Below are 19,162 nucleotides of genomic sequence, written 5' to 3' on the forward strand. Positions count from 1 at the left end.
GGTAAGGGTAAGGTAAGGGTAAGGGTAAGGGTTAGGGTTAGGTTAGGGTAAGGGTTAGGGTAAGGGTAAGGGTAAGGGTTAGGGTAAGGGTAAGGGTTAGGGTTAGGGTAAGGGTTAGGGTTAGGGTAAGGGTTAGGGTTAGGGTTAGGGTTAGGGTTAGGGTTAGGGTTGTGTTGGTTATGGTTAAGGTTAGGGTAAGTCTCCAGGAAATACATGTAAGTCAATGTAATGTCCCCTGAAGTGATGTATACATGGTATGTGTGTGTGTGTGTGTGTGTGTGTGTGGGCTGTGTGTGTGTGTGTGTGTGTGTGTGTGTATGGTGTGTGTGTGTGTGTGTGTGTGTGTGTGTTGTGTGTATGTGTGTGTGTGTGTGTGTGTGTGTGTGTGTGTGTGTGTGTGTGTGTGTGTGTGTGTGTGTGTGTGTGTGTGTGTGTGTGTGTGTGTGTGTTGTAATGTGCTCTGAGGTTGGACAGGGATAGGACATAGAATACAAAATGTTGATTATTTCTAAACATCCAATCAGTCATATTCAGGTGTTTCTGAGCTTAAAGAGGACGTATTATTCAGGTTAGTATGTACCGTTCACATGCACATCAACCTATAACACACTAAAGGAGAGGGAAAGCCCCAAGACGCAGAATAGTACCTCTTTCAACATGTACATTTACTCTTTATACTGTACCTTTGTTGCTCTGACAGCGTAAATGTCCCCGCCGTGGGAAGAGTAAAAGGGTTACTTATAATACTTAATATTAGTGTAGTCTTATCTTTATCTGACACTGTGCATAAACACTGTCTTTAAACGCAATCAATGGACATGCAAACTATTCAGAAGTAGCTTTTCTTAGATGCTCATTCTCCATTTCCCCGCACCTGTTCAGTGTTCTGAGGCAAACGGAGGAGTACTCTCTAACAAAGCTGCAGTAATAGGAGCTGACTCCATTAGATGGTGTGTGTGTGTGTGTGTGTGTGTGTGTGTGTGTGTGTGTGTGTGTGTGTGTGTGTGTGTGTGTGTGTGTGTGTGTGTGTGTGTTGTGTGTGTGTGTGTGTGTGTGTGTGTGTGTGTGTGTGTGTGTGTGTGTGTGTGTGTGTGTGTGTGGGGGGGGGGGGGGGTTCCCTGCAGGCTGCTGGGTGTGGGGGTGGGGATGTGAAGAAGGGGAAACAATAAGTTACTCATCAGGGAATCCATCTACACCCCGCACAACAACATTACTCTTCATTTCACTGACACTCTGGGTTATTGAGAGTAAGAGGTAGGCGCTGATTGGTAAAAAACACTATAAAGTGAGGTCCTGTTGAGCTACACGACTATATTAGTCACATAAATGATGCCTAAAGATACACTGATTTAAAACATATCACACTGTTTGTATGTTTTAAAGATATTATATTATGCTTTAGGGGGTGTTCCCTCTCCTGTTGTGTGTTCTATTGGTTTGTGTGCATGTGAATGGTCAGAAGAGTTCCCTCCAGAGGGAGTTTCTCTGCGCTCCAACACATTGTATGTGATAGGCTAAGGGGCGGGACATCTCTAAGCAGTTGACCAATCACAACAGAGCCGACCAGCTAACCAATCAGAGCAGGAGAGGACTCTTTAAAGTAGAGACACTACATACTGATATACACCTGAACATCAGCAGGAGAGGACTCTTTAAAGTAGAGACACTACATACTGATATACACCTGAACATCAGCAGGAGAGGACTCTTTAAAGTAGAGGCACTACATACTGATATACACCTGAACATCAGCAGGAGAGGACTCTTTAAAGTAGAGACACTACATACTGATATACACCTGAACATCAGCAGGAGAGGACTCTTTAAAGTAGAGACACTACATACTGATATACACCTGAACATCAGCAGGAGAGGACTCTTTAAAGTAGAGACACTACATACTGATATACACCTGAACATCAGCAGGAGAGGACTCTTTAAAGTAGAGACACTACATACTGATATACACCTGAACATCAGCAGGACAGGACTCTTTAAAGTAGAGACACTACATACTGATATACACCTGAACATCAGCAGGAGAGGACTCTTTAAAGTAGAGACACTACATACTGATATACACCTGAACATCAGCAGGAGAGGACTCTTTAAAGTAGAGACACTACATACTGATATACACCTGAACATCAGCAGGAGAGGACTCTTTAAAGTAGAGACACTACATACTGATATACACCTGAACATCAGCAGGAGAGGACTCTTTAAAGTAGAGATACTACATACTGATATACACCTGAACATCAGCATGAGAGGATCCCAAATTTAAACTTCTGTTACCTCTTCTTATTGTTCTCCAGGATAAATCACACTTTAATATCTTCAGAAACACATTTCTACGTCGTGTTTACTATCATTAATTCTGTGGATATTGCAAACAATAACCATACATTGAAGTTTCCCCCTGGAGGTCTAATTTACAAACACTGCATGATGAAAATATATATGTAATTTTTTGTTCAGGTGGGTGTGAAGGGCACAGATGGAGCAGAATAAATAATCATGAGATCTGGGGTCGCAGTGACTTTGGGCTTTTTATAGAATAACTGCAGATGGAGATAATTTGAAAAGTGTTGAATAAATAAAAGTGACTGCAGAGTTTATGAAGGTTAATTAAAGGCATGGACTTTGCAAACTTCAGAAGCACTCCATACATGTCTGTGGTGTTCCCTCTCCTGTAGTGTTGTGTTTTGTGTCCTGTAGTTTCTCTCCCCTGCATTGGACTTCTTTGTTTACTTCCAAAAAATGGTGACATCACTCTGTAACACTCACGCTCCTACAGTATAGGCACAACATTGGCTCTATGAGGAGGGCAGACAGGACAGACTTTTTAGAGCCAGTTGGTGCAGAATAACAGCCGTGCAGCTCTCAGAGTAAACTCAGGATTGATGTTGTTTGTTTGCAGAGCTTCTCCTCAGCACATGGACACGTCGGGAGATAAAGGAGGTTTTTCTCTCGTCTCTACATTTCTGCAGCCTAAACTCCTCAGACATCTCCATCAGAGGCAACATGGGTCCCAGAGTTGGTCCTCAGTGAGGCTTTTTATGGGGATATTGGTCTAAATAATCCCATTTCACGGGACGCTCTCTGAGGGCAACGTGAGGCCACTCTAGTGTGATGACATCTGCATATTCTGAAAAGCAGGAAGGGCATTAATATGCACGTCTTTGTGTAAGGGAGAACATCCTGCAGGAATGTGTCTCAATAACATACAAAAGAAAATAACAAGGTACAGAGAACAAAGTAGCACAAGAAGAACATAAATACATATCTACAACAAAATATATAATAATACAAGTAATTCAAACAGATCCGTTTTTCTACCCTATTCACCCTTTGTGTCTCTTTTTAACAGCTTTTCTGTTTCTGCTCATAATTCTCTTCAGATTTGGGTAAATATGCAACAAATGGCGACTTCATCCCTGTAAATATTTCCCTGGATTTAATCAAACCCCCCCAGTTATTCCTGGTTTGATGACATTGTTCTGGCTGTGATCTCCACTCTGACGCCGCCAGCAGCTTCCTGTGAGCCGCCTGCGAGTTCATAAAGTGGCCAATCTTTCTGAATTATATTTATTTGTGTCAGCGCCAACTCTCTGCTGCTGCCAGCACAGAAACACAGGCAGCTCTCAGAGAAAAACCTGCACAGGGTTATTTATACCTTAACATCCCAAAATGCACCTCATGTGCACTAAGAGAAAGAAGATGAAAATATAAAAATAGCTGTTGGTTAATGAAGCAACCTTATAAGCAAACACAGTCAAATTAATTATTTGATATACTATTATGTTAAATAAATAAGCACAACATACTAATATGAACCTGAAAATCTGCAGAATATCGCCCCTTTAAATATCATTAGATATTTGTAGACAACGCTTCAGTATTTTGGTTGAATTAAACAAATGTACATTGTTGTGCTGCTTTTCTTTTTCTTAAATTAGGATTAATCAGCTTAAAGAGCATCTTTAGAACAATGTTTTTTTCTTCATATAAGTGACGCATGGTCTCATTTGATTAATTATGCATTCAGAGCAAAGTGTAGTCCTTTTAATCCTCCAAACAATCAGTCCAGTGTCCACAGAGACTTTAAAGCTCATTTCTCTGCTGACTGACAGCTGATCCAACCAATGGCTGCTCAGCATCCCCTTATCAGCCAATGGGAGAGCACCGTGACCAGCTGCTGGCTTCCTATTGGTGCAGATCTGCTGAGTCCTCTCTCTGCTCCAGGTCTGTCCCGCAGATCAGCAGCAGCAGCTCAGTCCGGATCTGTAAGCACCGACAGGAGCCATGGACGAGATGGAGGAAGAGCTGAAGTGCCCGGTGTGCGGCTCCTTCTTCCGGGAGCCCATCATCCTGCCCTGTTCCCACAACATCTGTTCTGCGTGCGCGAGGAACATCCTCGTGCAGACCCCCGACGCGGATGACTCCCCGCAGAGCAGATCTGGGGGGGACTATGACTACCTGGACCTGGACAAGATGAGCCTGTACAGCGAGGCGGACAGCGGGTACGGATCCTACGGGGGCTTCGTGAGCGCGCCCACCACCCCGTGCCTGAAGTCTCCAAACGGGGTGCGCGTTTTCCCTCAGCCTCCTCCCCCCCAAAGCCTCCTGCAGCCCGGATCCTTAGCCCAAAACCTCCTGCAGCCCGGATCCTTATCCCCGAACCTCCTGCAGTCCGGATCCTTATCCCCGAACCTTCTGCAGTCCGGATCCTTATCCCCGAACCTCCTGCAGCCCGGATCTTTACCCCCCATCCCCCGCAACTCCTGCATCACATGCCCGCAGTGCCACCGCAGCCTGATCCTGGACGAGCGGGGTCTGCGCGGCTTCGCCAGGAACCGGGTCCTGGAGGGGGTGGTGGACCGGTACCAGCACAGCAAGGCGGCCGCGCTCCGGTGCCAGCTGTGCGAGAAGAGCCCCCCTCACGAGGCCACGGTGATGTGCGAGCAGTGTGACGTCTTCTACTGCGACCCGTGCCGCGTGCGCTGCCACCCCCCGCGCGGCCCGCTCGCCAAACACCGCCTGGTTCCGCCCGCGCAGGGCCGGATCAGCCGCCGCACGAGCCCCCGCAAAACCTCCACCTGCACGGAGCACGAGCTGGAGAACCTGAGCATGTACTGCGTGCAGTGCAAGATGCCCGTGTGCTACCAGTGTCTCGAGGAGGGCAAGCACGGGACGCATGAGGTCAAAGCTCTTGGAGCCATGTGGAAACTGCACAAGGTAAAACAAACATGTTTGTTTCTGCTTCTTTTCTGAGTGTGTGTGTGTGAGAAAACATGTGTGTGTGTTTCTGTGTGATTCATCCTGCTCTGAACTGAGCAACAAGTGCTACCTGTCAGTTCCGCTTTCCTCCACTGAGCGGTTACTGTCACAGTGCATTTATATTAATGCTCAGTATAAAGGGGATGTATGCAGAATGTTGAAATGCGCACATATTCAAAACGCTGTTGCGCAAAACTGTTGCATTTCAGATTTCAGAACAGCAGCAGGCATCCATCATCAACAGGAAACTGACCCTCCTCAGAATCACAATGGGAAAGGTTTTTACCAGATAAACTGTCTTCTATTCCATGTCTTTAGCAAAGTCCATCACACTTGACTTGACACTGCATGTATCAAATAGACTGTCACAGCCAGAGATGTAAAGTAAGTACATTTACTCAAGTAGGCTACTCTCCTTAAATACAACATGAGGTACTTGTACTTTACTTGAGTATTTCAATGTTTTGCTACTTTGTACTTTTACTCCACTACAGTTATTTAATACCTTTAGTTACTTCACAGATGTGGATGGATGATGTGAAATATAACCAAGTGTTAAATCAGTCTTTAGTTCCACCTGGAGTAAATTCTCAAGCTACCCTGCAGTATACAAAGTCATTCAAACTAGCTGCACCTTTACCAGCTTTGAGAACACTTTCATGATCAATCATTATAAAACATATCATATTTATTATTCTGAAATGGACCAATCTGCACAATGACTACTTTTACTTTTGGTACTTTAAGTATCACACACAGCGACATGTGTTCTCTGCTTTTAACCCATCCTAGTACTAGCAGTTGTAACAGAGTATTCCTACCCTCTGGTATTTCTACTTTTACTCAAGTACAAGTTATGACTACTTCTTCCACATCTAGTCATAAGAAGTGATGAATTAGCAGCCAGTAAAAACAGTATAAGGAGCGAACAGTAATACACATATTAAACAGTATATATTGCAGTGTTGTTGCAGTGTGTACCGTGTGTTCCAGGACGATGCACTGACAGTAATTTTAGCTCCTTTTGTCTCCTGAGCTACACAGCAGATTCCTGCACTCTATAAATATAATACCCCCCCCCCCCCTGCAGAGATCATTGGCTAACATTGGAGCTATGCTTTACACATGCAGGGAGGGGGTGTGTAGTGATGGTGTAGCATCAATGTTGTTATGCTATTGACCATTGATATCTACGCAATAAGCATTTTTGATAAATAACCATCAGAAATGTGGATATATTGAGAGGTTAGAGGCAAGTAATAGTCCAGTATGTTCAGATAATGGCTTGTATTTAAATGTAATGCCGCTTTTAAAACCAGTAAAAACACTTGTACAATATAACGGTGTCCAAAACAAGACGATATCTGGTCTTCTATCATGATGTTGATATACTATGGAACCAGTTTTCCTCATCACTTACAGTCAGATGTGTCTCCTAACAGCCGTTGAACGTCCTACGGTTCAATCACCTCGTCCTGATCGCCCTGCAGATTGACTCCCCTCACATGTGGGAGGCAATTTTAAAATTGATGGAAAAATCAGAAGGGGGGGTTTCATCATATCACTGACATCAGACTCCCATCACCTGAGCAGTTACCCGCCTCTTGTGCTCCATCTCCATCTTTCTTGGCTCTGAATGGTGTATATTTGAGAAACTGCTCAGTGGTGGCAGAGATCTTGGTGCCTGTTTCTGTTTTTTGGCTTTAATAAAGACAGCACCTGCTACCCTCTGAGCGCTGGAGCCTGCAGCTCGGCAGCAGATGGCAGCGAACAGGACGGACAACATGTTTCAGAGCTTCAGGGAGTTCCTCACAGCGCTCATCAGGGAACAAATGTTTCCATGTCCTGCAGACATACTGGAGACTCATGTGTCACGTATGCATACTGTACATGTGCTCTGTTTCTAGTTGGATTCTTCCTTAGTACACTGCCATGGCATACACTGTGAACACCACTGTGTTTTGACCGTGAAGTGTTGTCTGAAATCGCACACGGCTGCTGAGCCCTCACAGGAAGTGATAGTTACTGATGTTAGTTAGCTGGCTAGTTACAGTAACAACAATTGTTTGCAGGCTTTCTCTGAAATCTGGTTGTTCCCTACAGTATGTTCTTACATTACTGGCTGTTAAACTCTGATTGATATTGAAATAACCCCGAAGAGTTGGTTGCCTTTGGTGGGGCGCTACCTGCCTTCTCTAAATAGCAGAAAACTGTAAAACAAGCGTGATTTTGAAATGGCTGTGTCCAATTACGTGCATGCATCCATTCGTTCATGCATTGACAACCTAAAAGCTTGACCTCCATGGCAAATTGTAGCTTCATTGGGTGAAAACTGTGGCTGCTTACAGCTGCTGATTAAAAAAGACTTTTACAATGTACAGGTACCAACACAAAAGCTTTTAAATAGCTTGTTGTATCCGTCAAAAATACCCAAACATATGACATGCTGTGAAACAGACAAAATGCTCAAACATGTAACATGTTCTGCCTTGGCCCAAGCTTCACTCTTTGATCAAGTTTTGTGAAAATCAGGCTTGTAGTATTCTAGTAATCCGGCTGAAAAACAGACAAACGGACCAGAGATCTGATATGCATAGGTTTTAATGACTATTTCAGCTTCCACTACTTAGATAGCTAAAGATTCATTTGAAAAAAGTTCTCATCCAAGTACAGAACAATGCACCTAAACACACATTCATATATTAAATCTGATGAAATCTGGTTGTTAAATCTTGTGTTTGATATGTCTGCAGGAGGAAGTACAGAAACCTGTTACTCCTAAATGTGCCCCCTCTCGTATCATTTAATAAGATCTGGGAGTTCTCCCTCAAGGATTTTTTTATCTGCGCCATCGTGGAAGTGTTGTTGGTACAAGCTGTGCTCTCGCTCGATCTCTGAGAACCATTTCTCTCTCTGTGTGTGGAGCTGAAGCACCTGCAGCCATGGCAACACTATCCCTCTGAGGTGTGTGTGTGTGTGTGTGTGTGTGTGTGTGTGTGTGTGGTGTGTGTGTGTGTGTGTGTGTGTGTGTGTGTGTGTGTGTGTGTGTGTGTGTGTGTGTGTGTGTGTGTGTGTGTGTGTGTGTGTGTGTGTGTGTGTGTGTGTGTGTGTGTGTGTGTGTGTGTGTGTGTGTGTGTGTGTGTGTGTGTGTGTGTGTGTGTGTGTGTGTGTGTGTGTGTGTGTGTGTGTGTGTGTGTGTGTGTGTGTGTGTGTGTGTGTGTGTGTGTGTGTGTGTGTGTGTGTGTGTGTGTGTGTGTGTGTGTGTGTGTGTGTGTGTCTCAGTTCATCTTACTGTCATATTATATATTTTTGGACATGAATAAATAAAAAAACTAGAACCATTATTTTCTGTTACAAATCAAATATATGGAGCCTTCTCAAGAAGTCTCCAACATTTAGAATCCGCCTTTATAACCAATTCTGCGTCTTAAAGTCCGTTTTTAAATGATAATTTAAAGCGCGTGACTGTCTGTTCACATCGGTGTCAGAGGGTTTTCATGTGGTGTCAGGACGTCTGCAGTAATCTCAGTAAATCTCATTAAATCAGTAAATGTTGTGTCGAAACTCTGCTCTCTTCATGGTTTGTCATCAGAGGTCCCTCATGAATCCAGAATGTAATCTGAGTCCGGCTGTGTCGCCTCCATGTGTTTAGTTTGCAATTAAAGGTGATTAATTGGAGCTTTAGAAGATATGTGTGTGTGTGTGTGTGTGTGTGTGTGTGCTGAAAGTAAGATGCAGATCGGAGCAGAACATTTGTAATTTACCCTCTTGCTATCCGAGCTACACGAGGCAGCAGAGATAACCCTGATGTCCCTGGAAGTTTCCCTCTGGCATTTGGCATTTAGTCATTTCGATTGTATGTAGTTTTCGTTTGTTGTTTATTCTGCACAGACGGCATCTATTGCACGTCTGTCCTAAGGTTTCTTTAATTTTTTAATTTTTTTTATAGACGGACAGTTCTGTTGGTCTGCAAACACTTCCCCACCCCTTGGAGACAACATTTTTCACCATGAAGCTAACATTTTGGAATTTAGGTCAAGGGTTTGTGAGGTTGAGTATGAATGTGTGGATGCATTAATGTTTGTGGTCGCAGATGTCACACATTTGGGCTTGTTTACGCATGCAATAAGTTGTATTTTAGCAGGACACTGAAAGGCAGGACTGACTCTACTATCAGTGTATTTATAGCAAGATAAATCATTATTGTGATATGCAAAAACCTTATTGCATATTTTGTCATATCGTGCAGCCCTACCCTGCATGCACGCAGTCAAATGGTGAAGAAGTGAGGAACTTGAGGAATCTGCAAGAGGTTTTTTTGTACACATGTGCTGCCCTTTAAAGTCCCCATGTGTTCGATCCTGACACAAACACACGTCCTGACAGAAAGTCAGATGCTCTGCATGCTGCCATCAGTGTGCTTCTTTGTGTGTGTTCGTGTGTCCTGCTTTGACTCCTGCCTGCTCAGAGTAATGAGGCTGCTGTCACACCCAGGACTCCCAGACAAAGACCAGCATGCACCTGTCCATTACAGAGATTTAAAGAATTGCATTAGTTAAACGTGCAGCTAGCTACGGCTGCTCCATAAATAACTGCCCTACAACTAGGGTTTTTGTCTCACAGCATGTGGCAGAAATAATAAGCCTCACCAAGGTTTGGAGCTGTAGTTCAGCTTCAGATTTGAACACACATAGGAACCCTTTAAAGAAATTCTTGCAGGAAATTGTATCATTCTTACATCACATAAAAGCATACACATTGTAGGTCAGAGTCCCTTTTCTCAGTTAAACTTTATGGAATTGGATTAAACTACTTGTGTTGAACTGCTGACACTTTGATACAGATTGTTGGCCCTATCTTGGGGACGGAGGATAAAGGCGGGACAAATATCTGTAAAGAAGGGAATAAAAGCTTAGTTTGACGGCGCTGATATCTAGCCCTTGAGCTGCAGTGTAAAGACATTATCTGTGAAAATGTTAATGGAAGATGGGGAGGAAGCAGGAAAATGAATCGGGGAAAGAGGCGTTTAATTTCCAGGTTGGGTCATTTCAGTCCAGCACAGAAAACACTGGCTCATGCCTTAAAGGTATTTCAGCTCTGACATATTGTTATATAAGTTTCCGTGGGAACACAGACGGCTGAATATTTTAAATGGCTCCAGGCTGAGAGATAATGTTTCCCTCTGTGGCCCAGCTTCTCCTCTCTGGTTAAATGAGTCCAAACCAAGAGAAAGTGATCAGATTTGAACAGAATAATTTATGTCGGCCCACATTTAACGAGGACATGGTTGCGTAAGGAAGTGAGCTCAACCTGGATCTGTGCAGCAGCTGGGGACGAGTTAGACCTGCAGTGACCCTGTTTATAACATCATCATTATCATCAGCGTTAATGATCGTGTGTTCATTTGGAAGATGAGGTTACTAGCTTTGCATTGTTATCCTCAATTTGTTGTAGGAGTTTGGAATTAGAGAACATTTTACGGAGCAGAAACATGATTTAAAGTCAAATGAAGAGATCTTATTGGGTTAAAAGTCGGTGAGTAAGGTCTAAATCTGAGCAAATTATAAAGCAAATACATTTGAAAATGGCTCCTGAGACCCATAATCTGTCAATACATGTAACGTTTTACAAATATATTTATCCAGTCAGAGGAAAATAATCTAAATAATCTCTCTGTCGGCTTTTTCAACAAACATACCCAACATGCTCAGTGATCTGACTCCTTTGTTTACTTCAGGAACATAGTGACATCACTATGAAGCGTTCCTATTGGCTAGCGCTCCAACTCATTGTACTAAGGCTAAGGGGCGGGAATTTTTTTTTAACATTAATGCATGGAAACATGTCACAGAGGCACTCCATACTGATATACACCTGAACATCAGCAGGAGAGGACTCTTTAAAGTAGAGACATTACATACTGATATACACCTGAACATCAGCAGGAGAGGACTCTTTAAAGTAGAGACACTACATACTGATATACACCTGAACATCAGCAGGAGAGGACTCTTTAAAGTAGAGACACTACATACTGATATATACCTGAACATCAGCAGGAGAGGACTCTTTAAAGTAGAGACACTACATACTGATATATACCTGAACATCAGCAGGAGAGGACTCTTTAAAGTAGAGACACTACATACTGATATACACCTGAACATCAGCAGGAGAGGACTCTTTAAAGTAGAGACACTACATACTGATATATACCTGAACATCAGCAGGAGAGGACTCTTTAAAGTAGAGACACTACATACTGATATACACCTGAACATCAGCAGGAGAGGACTCTTTAAAGTAGAGACAATACATACTGATATACACCTGAACATCAGCAGGAGAGGACTCTTTAAAGTAGAGACATACATACTGATATACACCTGAACATCAGCAGGAGAGGACTCTTTAAAGTAGAGACACTACATACTGATATACACCTGAACATCAGCAGGAGAGGACTCTTTAAAGTAGAGACACTACATACTGATATACACCTGAACATCAACAGGAGAGGACTCTTTAAAGTAGAGACACTACATACTGATATACACCTGAACATCAGCAGGAGAGGACTCTTTAAAGTAGAGACACTACATACTGATATACACCTGAACATCAGCAGGAGAGGACTCTTTAAACAGTGAGAGTTTCCTGTGTCCTGACTAGACACTCCATATTGGTGTCTACATTCCTAACCAGTAAGAGCCTTATTACAGAGTTGTTACTCTTTAAAAAACTTCTGCATGAAAACTTTTGTGCTTGCATTTACTAGTTAAACATTTATTCAGAAGTCGAGTGTTTGTGAAGTAATGAGCATGGTCTTCATAAAGGAGACATTCTGCAGAGTTGTGTGACATTTTGTGAAGAGATGTTTTCATAAAGTTGGTGAACATGGCCCCTCATTTACTTCAATTCATCAAGACTTTTCTTGATTCCCTCCCCATGGTGGCATGACAGAAAAACAACCATTTCTTCACGAATTCAGGGAAGGAGTAACTGATGAACAGAGGAGCATTTTGGTGACATATTCCCTTTGGCTTGTTGTTGAGCACCATGGAACTCGTGCAACATGAGCGCAGAGAGGGAGACTGTTTGCAGAGAGCTCTGAGGATTTGTTGAGGTGGGGGGGGGGTTTAAGATGATGGGGGCACTAATAATCTCAGTAATTAAGCCGAGTGGGAACACGTGCACAGCATGAATAATTCAGCAGCAGACTCGGGGTCATTCAGCGTTTTCTCATCTTCCCTCTGCGTCCGATGAGTCGCTGGAGATCGACGTCAGTTTGGATTAAAACCTCCTCCAGAGAGGGCAAGAGGTCTCTCTCTCTCTCTCTCTCTCTCTCTGTGTGTGTGTGTGTGTGTGTGTGTGTGTGTGTGTGTGTGTGTGTGTGTGTGTGTGTGTGTGTGTGTGTGTGTGTGTGTGTGTGTGTGTGTGTGTGTGTGTGTGTGTGTGTGTGTGTGTGTTGTGTGTGTGTGTGTGTGTGTGTGTGGTGTGTGTGTGTGTGTGTGTGTGTGTGTGTGTGTGTGTGTGTGTGTGTGTGTGTGTGTGTGTGTGTGTGTGTGTGTGTGTGTGTGTGTGTGTGTGTGTGTGTGTGTGTGTGTGTGTGTGTCTATGAGGTTTAGATGAAGCTTCAGCGCTCGGACCATGAGAAGTCTTCAAGGTGGCTGAAAACTTTTTTGTCCGCCTGCCTGATGGTATTTGTACTTGTGTTTATTTATTATATCCAGTTCAAAGTGTTTAAGCCGGTACTTTACTGCCACAGGATCTCTGCAATTTGAATAAATAAAACCCTCAAGACGTACCCGTGACTACATGGTATTCATTGAAGGTATTTGGACAACAAACACTCGCATTGTAGGCTAATTGGTCTTCACATATAGAGCTGTCCATGGTCAAGCCCCAGCCTACATCAATGACCTGATCCACCCTCACAGCACAACCCGGGCCCTGAGGTCCTCTGAGCAAGGCCTCCTAAGGGTGCCCCGAACCAGGCTAAAAACTAAGGGGGACCCTGCCTTTGAGGCGGTGGCTCCAAGGTTTTGGAACAAACTCCCCCAGACACTAAGAGCCTCTGTCTCAGTAGAGATTTTTAAGGGGCAGTTAAAGACTCACCTTTTGGGGCGTCAGAGGAGGCGAGTTAGTAGCTGTCTTTCACTGGTGTTTCATCCTATGTGTTACCTGCTCTAGTTTTATGCCTTTTATTCTACATGTTATAGTTGTACTTTGAATTGTGTCCTGTGTACTGTACTGTAAAGCACTTTGTACATCCGTGTTGACTGAGAAGGGTGCTATATAAATAAAGTTTTACTTACTTACTAATTGGCCATTATTTTTGATAATCAGTCACTATAAAAAAGATAGAAGGCACAACAATAAATACATAATAATAGCAGTCTACTGTACACATTTGGACAGGAGACTTCTTGTAGACCAGACTTCTAAACGGTTATGACAACAGTAGAAATATACAAGTATGCTGTCCATAGCAGCTAGTAGAAGGAGGAGAAGGGGGAGGTGTTACGTCAGCTCTTAGCTCTTAAAGCATTTCTCTACAGGCTTATTCAAAACACATACTGTATGTACATTACATTTCCCCCGGTAAAGATAGATCTGCGTAACCTACTTTCTAAAAGCGTGTCAGAGAAAGTTCCTGCTCTTTAAAGCTGCAGGCTTTGCTCTTTAGGCTCCTTTAATCCAATATGCAGATACACAGCAGAGTAAAGAGAGCGAGAGGTCGACCTGCGGGGACAGGAAACACCAAACAGGAAGTGTTTGATTCCTGATTGTGTTCCTGAAGTTATCAGAGGCTCCAACATTAAAGCTGCCGTCGTCTCGCCCCTCAGAGGAAACATCTTTTACATATCCATCAGGCGATGCTGTGATATGTATTTACCGCTATGGGAACCTTGTTGTTAGAAATAAAGCGCTCGCATCTGCTAACTCACGTGAAGAGTTATCATGTTGAACAAGATCCCTGAAGAAGGGTCTGCACAAGTGGCCCGTGCATTATTCATCAGCGATATCTGCAGACATGTATAATGCAGAGCGAGTCATTAACTAGAAAAAGAGATGAATATGTGGGAGCCCTTATTTGACGGACACCGGGGACAGGACGGCAGGAAATGGGACGACGGGATCTATTCTCGTCAGCGAGGCAACGACTTCTGCAGACGATCAGTCGCTTTATGTGATGATCTAGTTTAAATGTGTCAGAAAAGTTCAATTGAGTACAGAGACACAGTGATATGGAGAGGGTTGATACTTAACCTGTGGAAGAGGAGGTGTTTAAACGGATGCTTCAGCCACAAAATCCTTGTTGAAAACGTATTTTGTTAAAAGAGCTATTCATATGTTTGTACTGGGAAGATATCTACCCTAAAAACACTTGAGGGGCTTGGTGAAACTAGTATATCAAAGGATTACAAGGCTCCTTTTACAATGCAACCTAAACAATGTTTAAAGAGTCCTCTCCTGCTGATGTTCAGGTGTATATCAGTATGTAGTGTCTCTACTTTAAAGAGTCCTCTCCTGCTGATGATCAGGTGTATATCAGTATGTAGTGTCTCTACTTTAAAGAGTCCTCTCCTGCTGATGATCAGGTGTATATCAGTATGTAGTGTCTCTACTTTAAAGAGTCCTCTCCTGCTGATGTTCAGGTGTATATCAGTATGTAGTGTCTCTACTTTAAAGAGTCCTCTCCTGCTGATGTTCAGGTGTATATCAGTATGTAGTGTCTCTACTTTAAAGAGTCCTCTCCTGCTGATGTTCAGGTGTATATCAGTATGTAGTCTCTACTTTAAAGAGTCCTCTCCTGCTGATGTGCAGGTGTATATCAGTATGTAGTGTCTCTACTTTAAAGAGTCCTCTCCTGCTGATGTTCAGGTGTATATCAGTATGTAGTGTCTATACTTTAAAGAGTCCTCTCCTGCTGATGTTCAGGTGTATATCAGTATGCAGTGTCTCTACTTTAAAGAGTCCTCTCCTGCTGATGTTCAGGTGGATATCAGTATGTAGTGTCTCTACTTTAAAGAGTCCTCTCCTGCTGATGTGCAGGTGTATATCAGTATGTAGTGTCTCTACTTTAAAGAGTCCTCTCCTGCTGATGTTCAGGTGTATATCAATATTTAGTGTCTCTACTTTAAAGAGTCCTCTCCTGCTGATGTTCAGGTGTATATCAATATTTAGTGTCTCTACTTTAAAGAGTCCTCTCCTGCTGATGTTCAGGTGGATATCAATATGTAGTGTCTCTACTTTAAAGAGTCCTCTCCTGCTGATGTTCAGGTGTGTATCAGTATGTAGTGTCTCTACTTTAAAGAGTCCTCTCCTGCTGATGTTCAGGTGTATATCAGTATGTAGTGTCTCTACTTTAAAGAGTCCTCTCCTGCTGATGTTCAGGTGTATATCAGTATGTAGTGTCTCTACTTTAAAGAGTCCTCTGCTGCTGATGTTTAGGTGGATATCAGTATGTAGTGTCTCTACTTTAAAGAGTCCTCTGCTGCTGATGTTTAGGTGGATATCAGTATGTAGTGTCTCTCTTTATTTTTCTCATACTGTCTGTGCTGCAGCACCTCTTTTCACCCTCCGTCTGAAACCAGAGCCCAGTCTGCTCTGATTGGTTAGCTGGCCGGCTCTGTTGTGATTGGTCAACCGCTTAGATCACGTACAATGTTTTGGAGCGTGAGTGTTCCATAGTGATGTCACTATGTTATGGAAGTAGACAAAGGCGTTCCTAAACATACCAAATAGACCTCACTACAGGAGAGGGAACACTACACCAAGCCGAATAGGGCTTCTTTAACAGAAAATAGTGCAATAAAAAAGTGCAAGAGACAAAAAGAATAGTAGAAGCTTTGGTCTCATGGTGCTCTTCAGGCTTTTTGTCTCTAAAGTCTGTCTCCATCTGTCCACCTGCCTTGTCCTCAGCCTGCAGCCTGCAGTGAGGAGTAAAGCAGCTCTTTGCCTCGCTGTGACCTGGTTTCTGAGGACTGAGCTGTGCACACTGTGGAAAAACGCCTGCAGACAATCAACAGCTTTTCATTTCATCTGCTCTCTGACTGTAAACTCATCACTGTTTCAGACGAGAGAGAATGATGTGTGGTTTAAGAGATGAGAGGGCAGCTGCAGTGACCCCGATGAAAACACTCTGAAGGACTGGAGAGCATGGAGAGAGGAGAGATTTAAACGTGTCATCGCAGAGAAATAGGCTGACCTGGAGTATCCTTACCATATATATAGTCTGTGATTCTTAAATATCAGGAGGCATGGATTGGGAATTTCATGGTTTCTTTTTTTACCTTCCCCATCACGTTTATTTCTCAGTTTGCTTCAGTTTGCTCTTTGTCTGTTGGCAGGATTACAGACTTGCCCAATCAACTAACTATATAGAGAACTAAACAACTAACTATATCATTACATTAGCTATATAAATATAAAGAAAATAACTGACAAATGTAAATAGAAAGAACTTGCCAAATACACAAAATAATTCCCTAAATCCTTAACTAACTAAATAACCAAATAAAAAAAATAACAATTAACTAAATAAATAGATATCTTACTTAAAAGATAAACAAATGAATAACTTACTAAATAAATTAGCTAACCAAAATAGGCAAATTACTAAATAAATAACTAAATACGAAACAAGAAATCGAAATAAAAACGTACAAAAAAATAACTAAATAATTCACTAACTAAATAATAATTGACTAAATAAATAGATAAATGTCTAACTTAATAAATAAATAAACTTGCTGACCCACTAACTGAAATACAAAAATAAATACATGAATAAATAAATACATAACTAACATAGCTAAAGGAAACAAATTAATTAATTAAAACAATTATACATTAAATAACACAAATAATAAATAAGTGACAAAATAACAAATATAATTACTTGAATAAATACTTGTGAGAAAGCTCCTGTCTTCCTGTCTCTGCTCCTGAGAGCAGTAACAGAGTTTCCTGCAGCTTACTCTCCGTCTTTGCTCAGCTGTTCGCAGCTAAAGTCTCTCTGCAGGAATAATGTTAGCAGCAGCTGTCATCCTTTCCCAAACGCCAGGGTCAAAGGTCAGCCCATCCCACCCTGACCTGCTGACCTCAGAACTGTTTCCACATAGTTTCCACTGGATCAGCTTTTTATACAGCTTTTATTGCTCTGTTCCGGAGAGGATTCCTCTTTTTCCGTCAACTACCACTTGTTTCCCAGATCTCAGTATCTGTGTTTCATGCATTTTGAATGCTTTACAGTAAACATCCTCTGTTGGAGAATTATTCAGACAATATTCATATTTCAGTTTTAACGATTTCCCGCTCCCGCTCTTTTCCTCCCAGAAGACAAACGCTCCTTAAAGTGACGGTTTGTTTAGTGAAGCGGAGGAGTTTCCCACGGACTCGTCCTCTTGCTCCATCACCTCTGAGTTCACGCACGCACGCACGCGCACGCACATGCACATGCACATCGCTCTGAACAAACAGCAGAGTGTGTGAGAGGGTGTTTCCCGTCACGTGCACGGCGCTCTGCTCATGCACAGTGGACTGTAATCCAATCATAAGTCCATGCAGCAGCTTGATTGTGCATTAATCGTCTGAGTGTTAAATGTCACTTTGTGTGAGAGACACTTCATTTTGTCTCCGGGTGAGTCTCTGCAGAATGTCAGTTTCTCTGCAGGATGAAAAGCTGCTTTGTGTTAAAAACTGACCGCTTTGGGTTCATGCAAAACATATTTAGAGTCAGCTGATTTCCCAGCATCCAGGCAATGGTTTGTTGTAAATAATATCGTGATAATGTCAGGAAAATATGACAAAAATGTCCCCCAAAAATATGGAACATTTTCCAGAAAATATAAAAAATGTCCCCAAAAAATATGAAAAATATCCAAAAAGTCAAAACTATATATAAAACATTTCCTAAAAATATGTGAACCAGTAAAATGGACTTTAATATGATTTAAAACAGAGAAAAGCAACAGATTTAAGAGGCATTTCTGCAGGACTCATTCATCAATTATCAAAATAGTTGGAGATCATTTTGTCTCATGGTGAGTCGTTCAGAATATCAGTTTCTCTGCAGGATGAAAAGCCGCTGTGTGTTTGAACTGACCGCTCTGAGTTCATCCAAAACTCAAACACGGACATATGCATGCTGGTTGTTTGTGGTTTGTTTATATATGCATGAACTGCAGAGGTCAAACTGACTGAGGAATCTGCATCTAAAATAAGTCGAGCTGCCGCCTCCATGTGTGTTTCCTGTCGGTCTCATAGGTCACTTTAAATCTGCATTCACTACATTTGTCCGATTAAAACAAGATGTCCATACTCGAGAAAAGCGTATAAATAACTGCATATCGATTACTTTTTCTTATTTGGTTAATATGTTGGTTTAATTGACCCAAACATAGGATTACATTTTACTAAATTACATAGTTGTAAAATGAGTTAAACTATGTTGTAATATGAGACAAAAAAAATCACACATGTACAATTCTCAACCAAAAAGTATTAAAAAAAAAAAGTCTTTTTGGGATAAAAAAGATTTTGAAATCAGATTTTTTCTTTTTCAGAACAAAATAATCTGAACAAAAAATTTAATGATTTTCCTACAATAATTCAAAGAGAACTTAATTTATTTTTTCCATTTCTGGTCGGATCTCAAATAATGACACATCTGGCCCTCGTCCTCTTCCGTAGTTTCCTGCACAGAGTCAGCTGTTGATTTGTTATCAGATAAAAAATATGTTTTTGGATGCATTTTTGCTAAATGAAAGCAGAAGTCATAGATGTGCTCAAAACATGAAAGTATGGGAGGTTGTGGCTCCGTGATGATTCAAGACACTTCACCCCAAACTGCTCCTGTCGGGATTGCCCA

General features: G+C 42.2%; 1 protein-coding gene across 2 annotated transcripts in view; it reads left to right on the forward strand.

Moving 5' to 3' along the window:
- Window positions 1-4,271: 4,271 nt before the first annotated feature.
- The window catches only part of trim9 (tripartite motif containing 9), a 43,957-nt gene continuing 29,066 nt past the window's right edge, over window positions 4,272-19,162 (forward strand). For both annotated transcript variants that reach the window (XM_034129032.1, XM_034129033.1), the window contains exon 1: window positions 4,272-5,241. In XM_034129032.1, the coding sequence (XP_033984923.1) occupies window positions 4,309-5,241 (933 nt within the window). In that variant the 5' untranslated portion in view covers window positions 4,272-4,308. The remainder of the gene's footprint in view (window positions 5,242-19,162) is intronic.

Source organism: Trematomus bernacchii, unplaced genomic scaffold (genome assembly GCF_902827165.1).
Source record: "Trematomus bernacchii unplaced genomic scaffold, fTreBer1.1, whole genome shotgun sequence".
Lineage (NCBI taxonomy): Eukaryota > Metazoa > Chordata > Actinopteri > Perciformes > Nototheniidae > Trematomus > Trematomus bernacchii.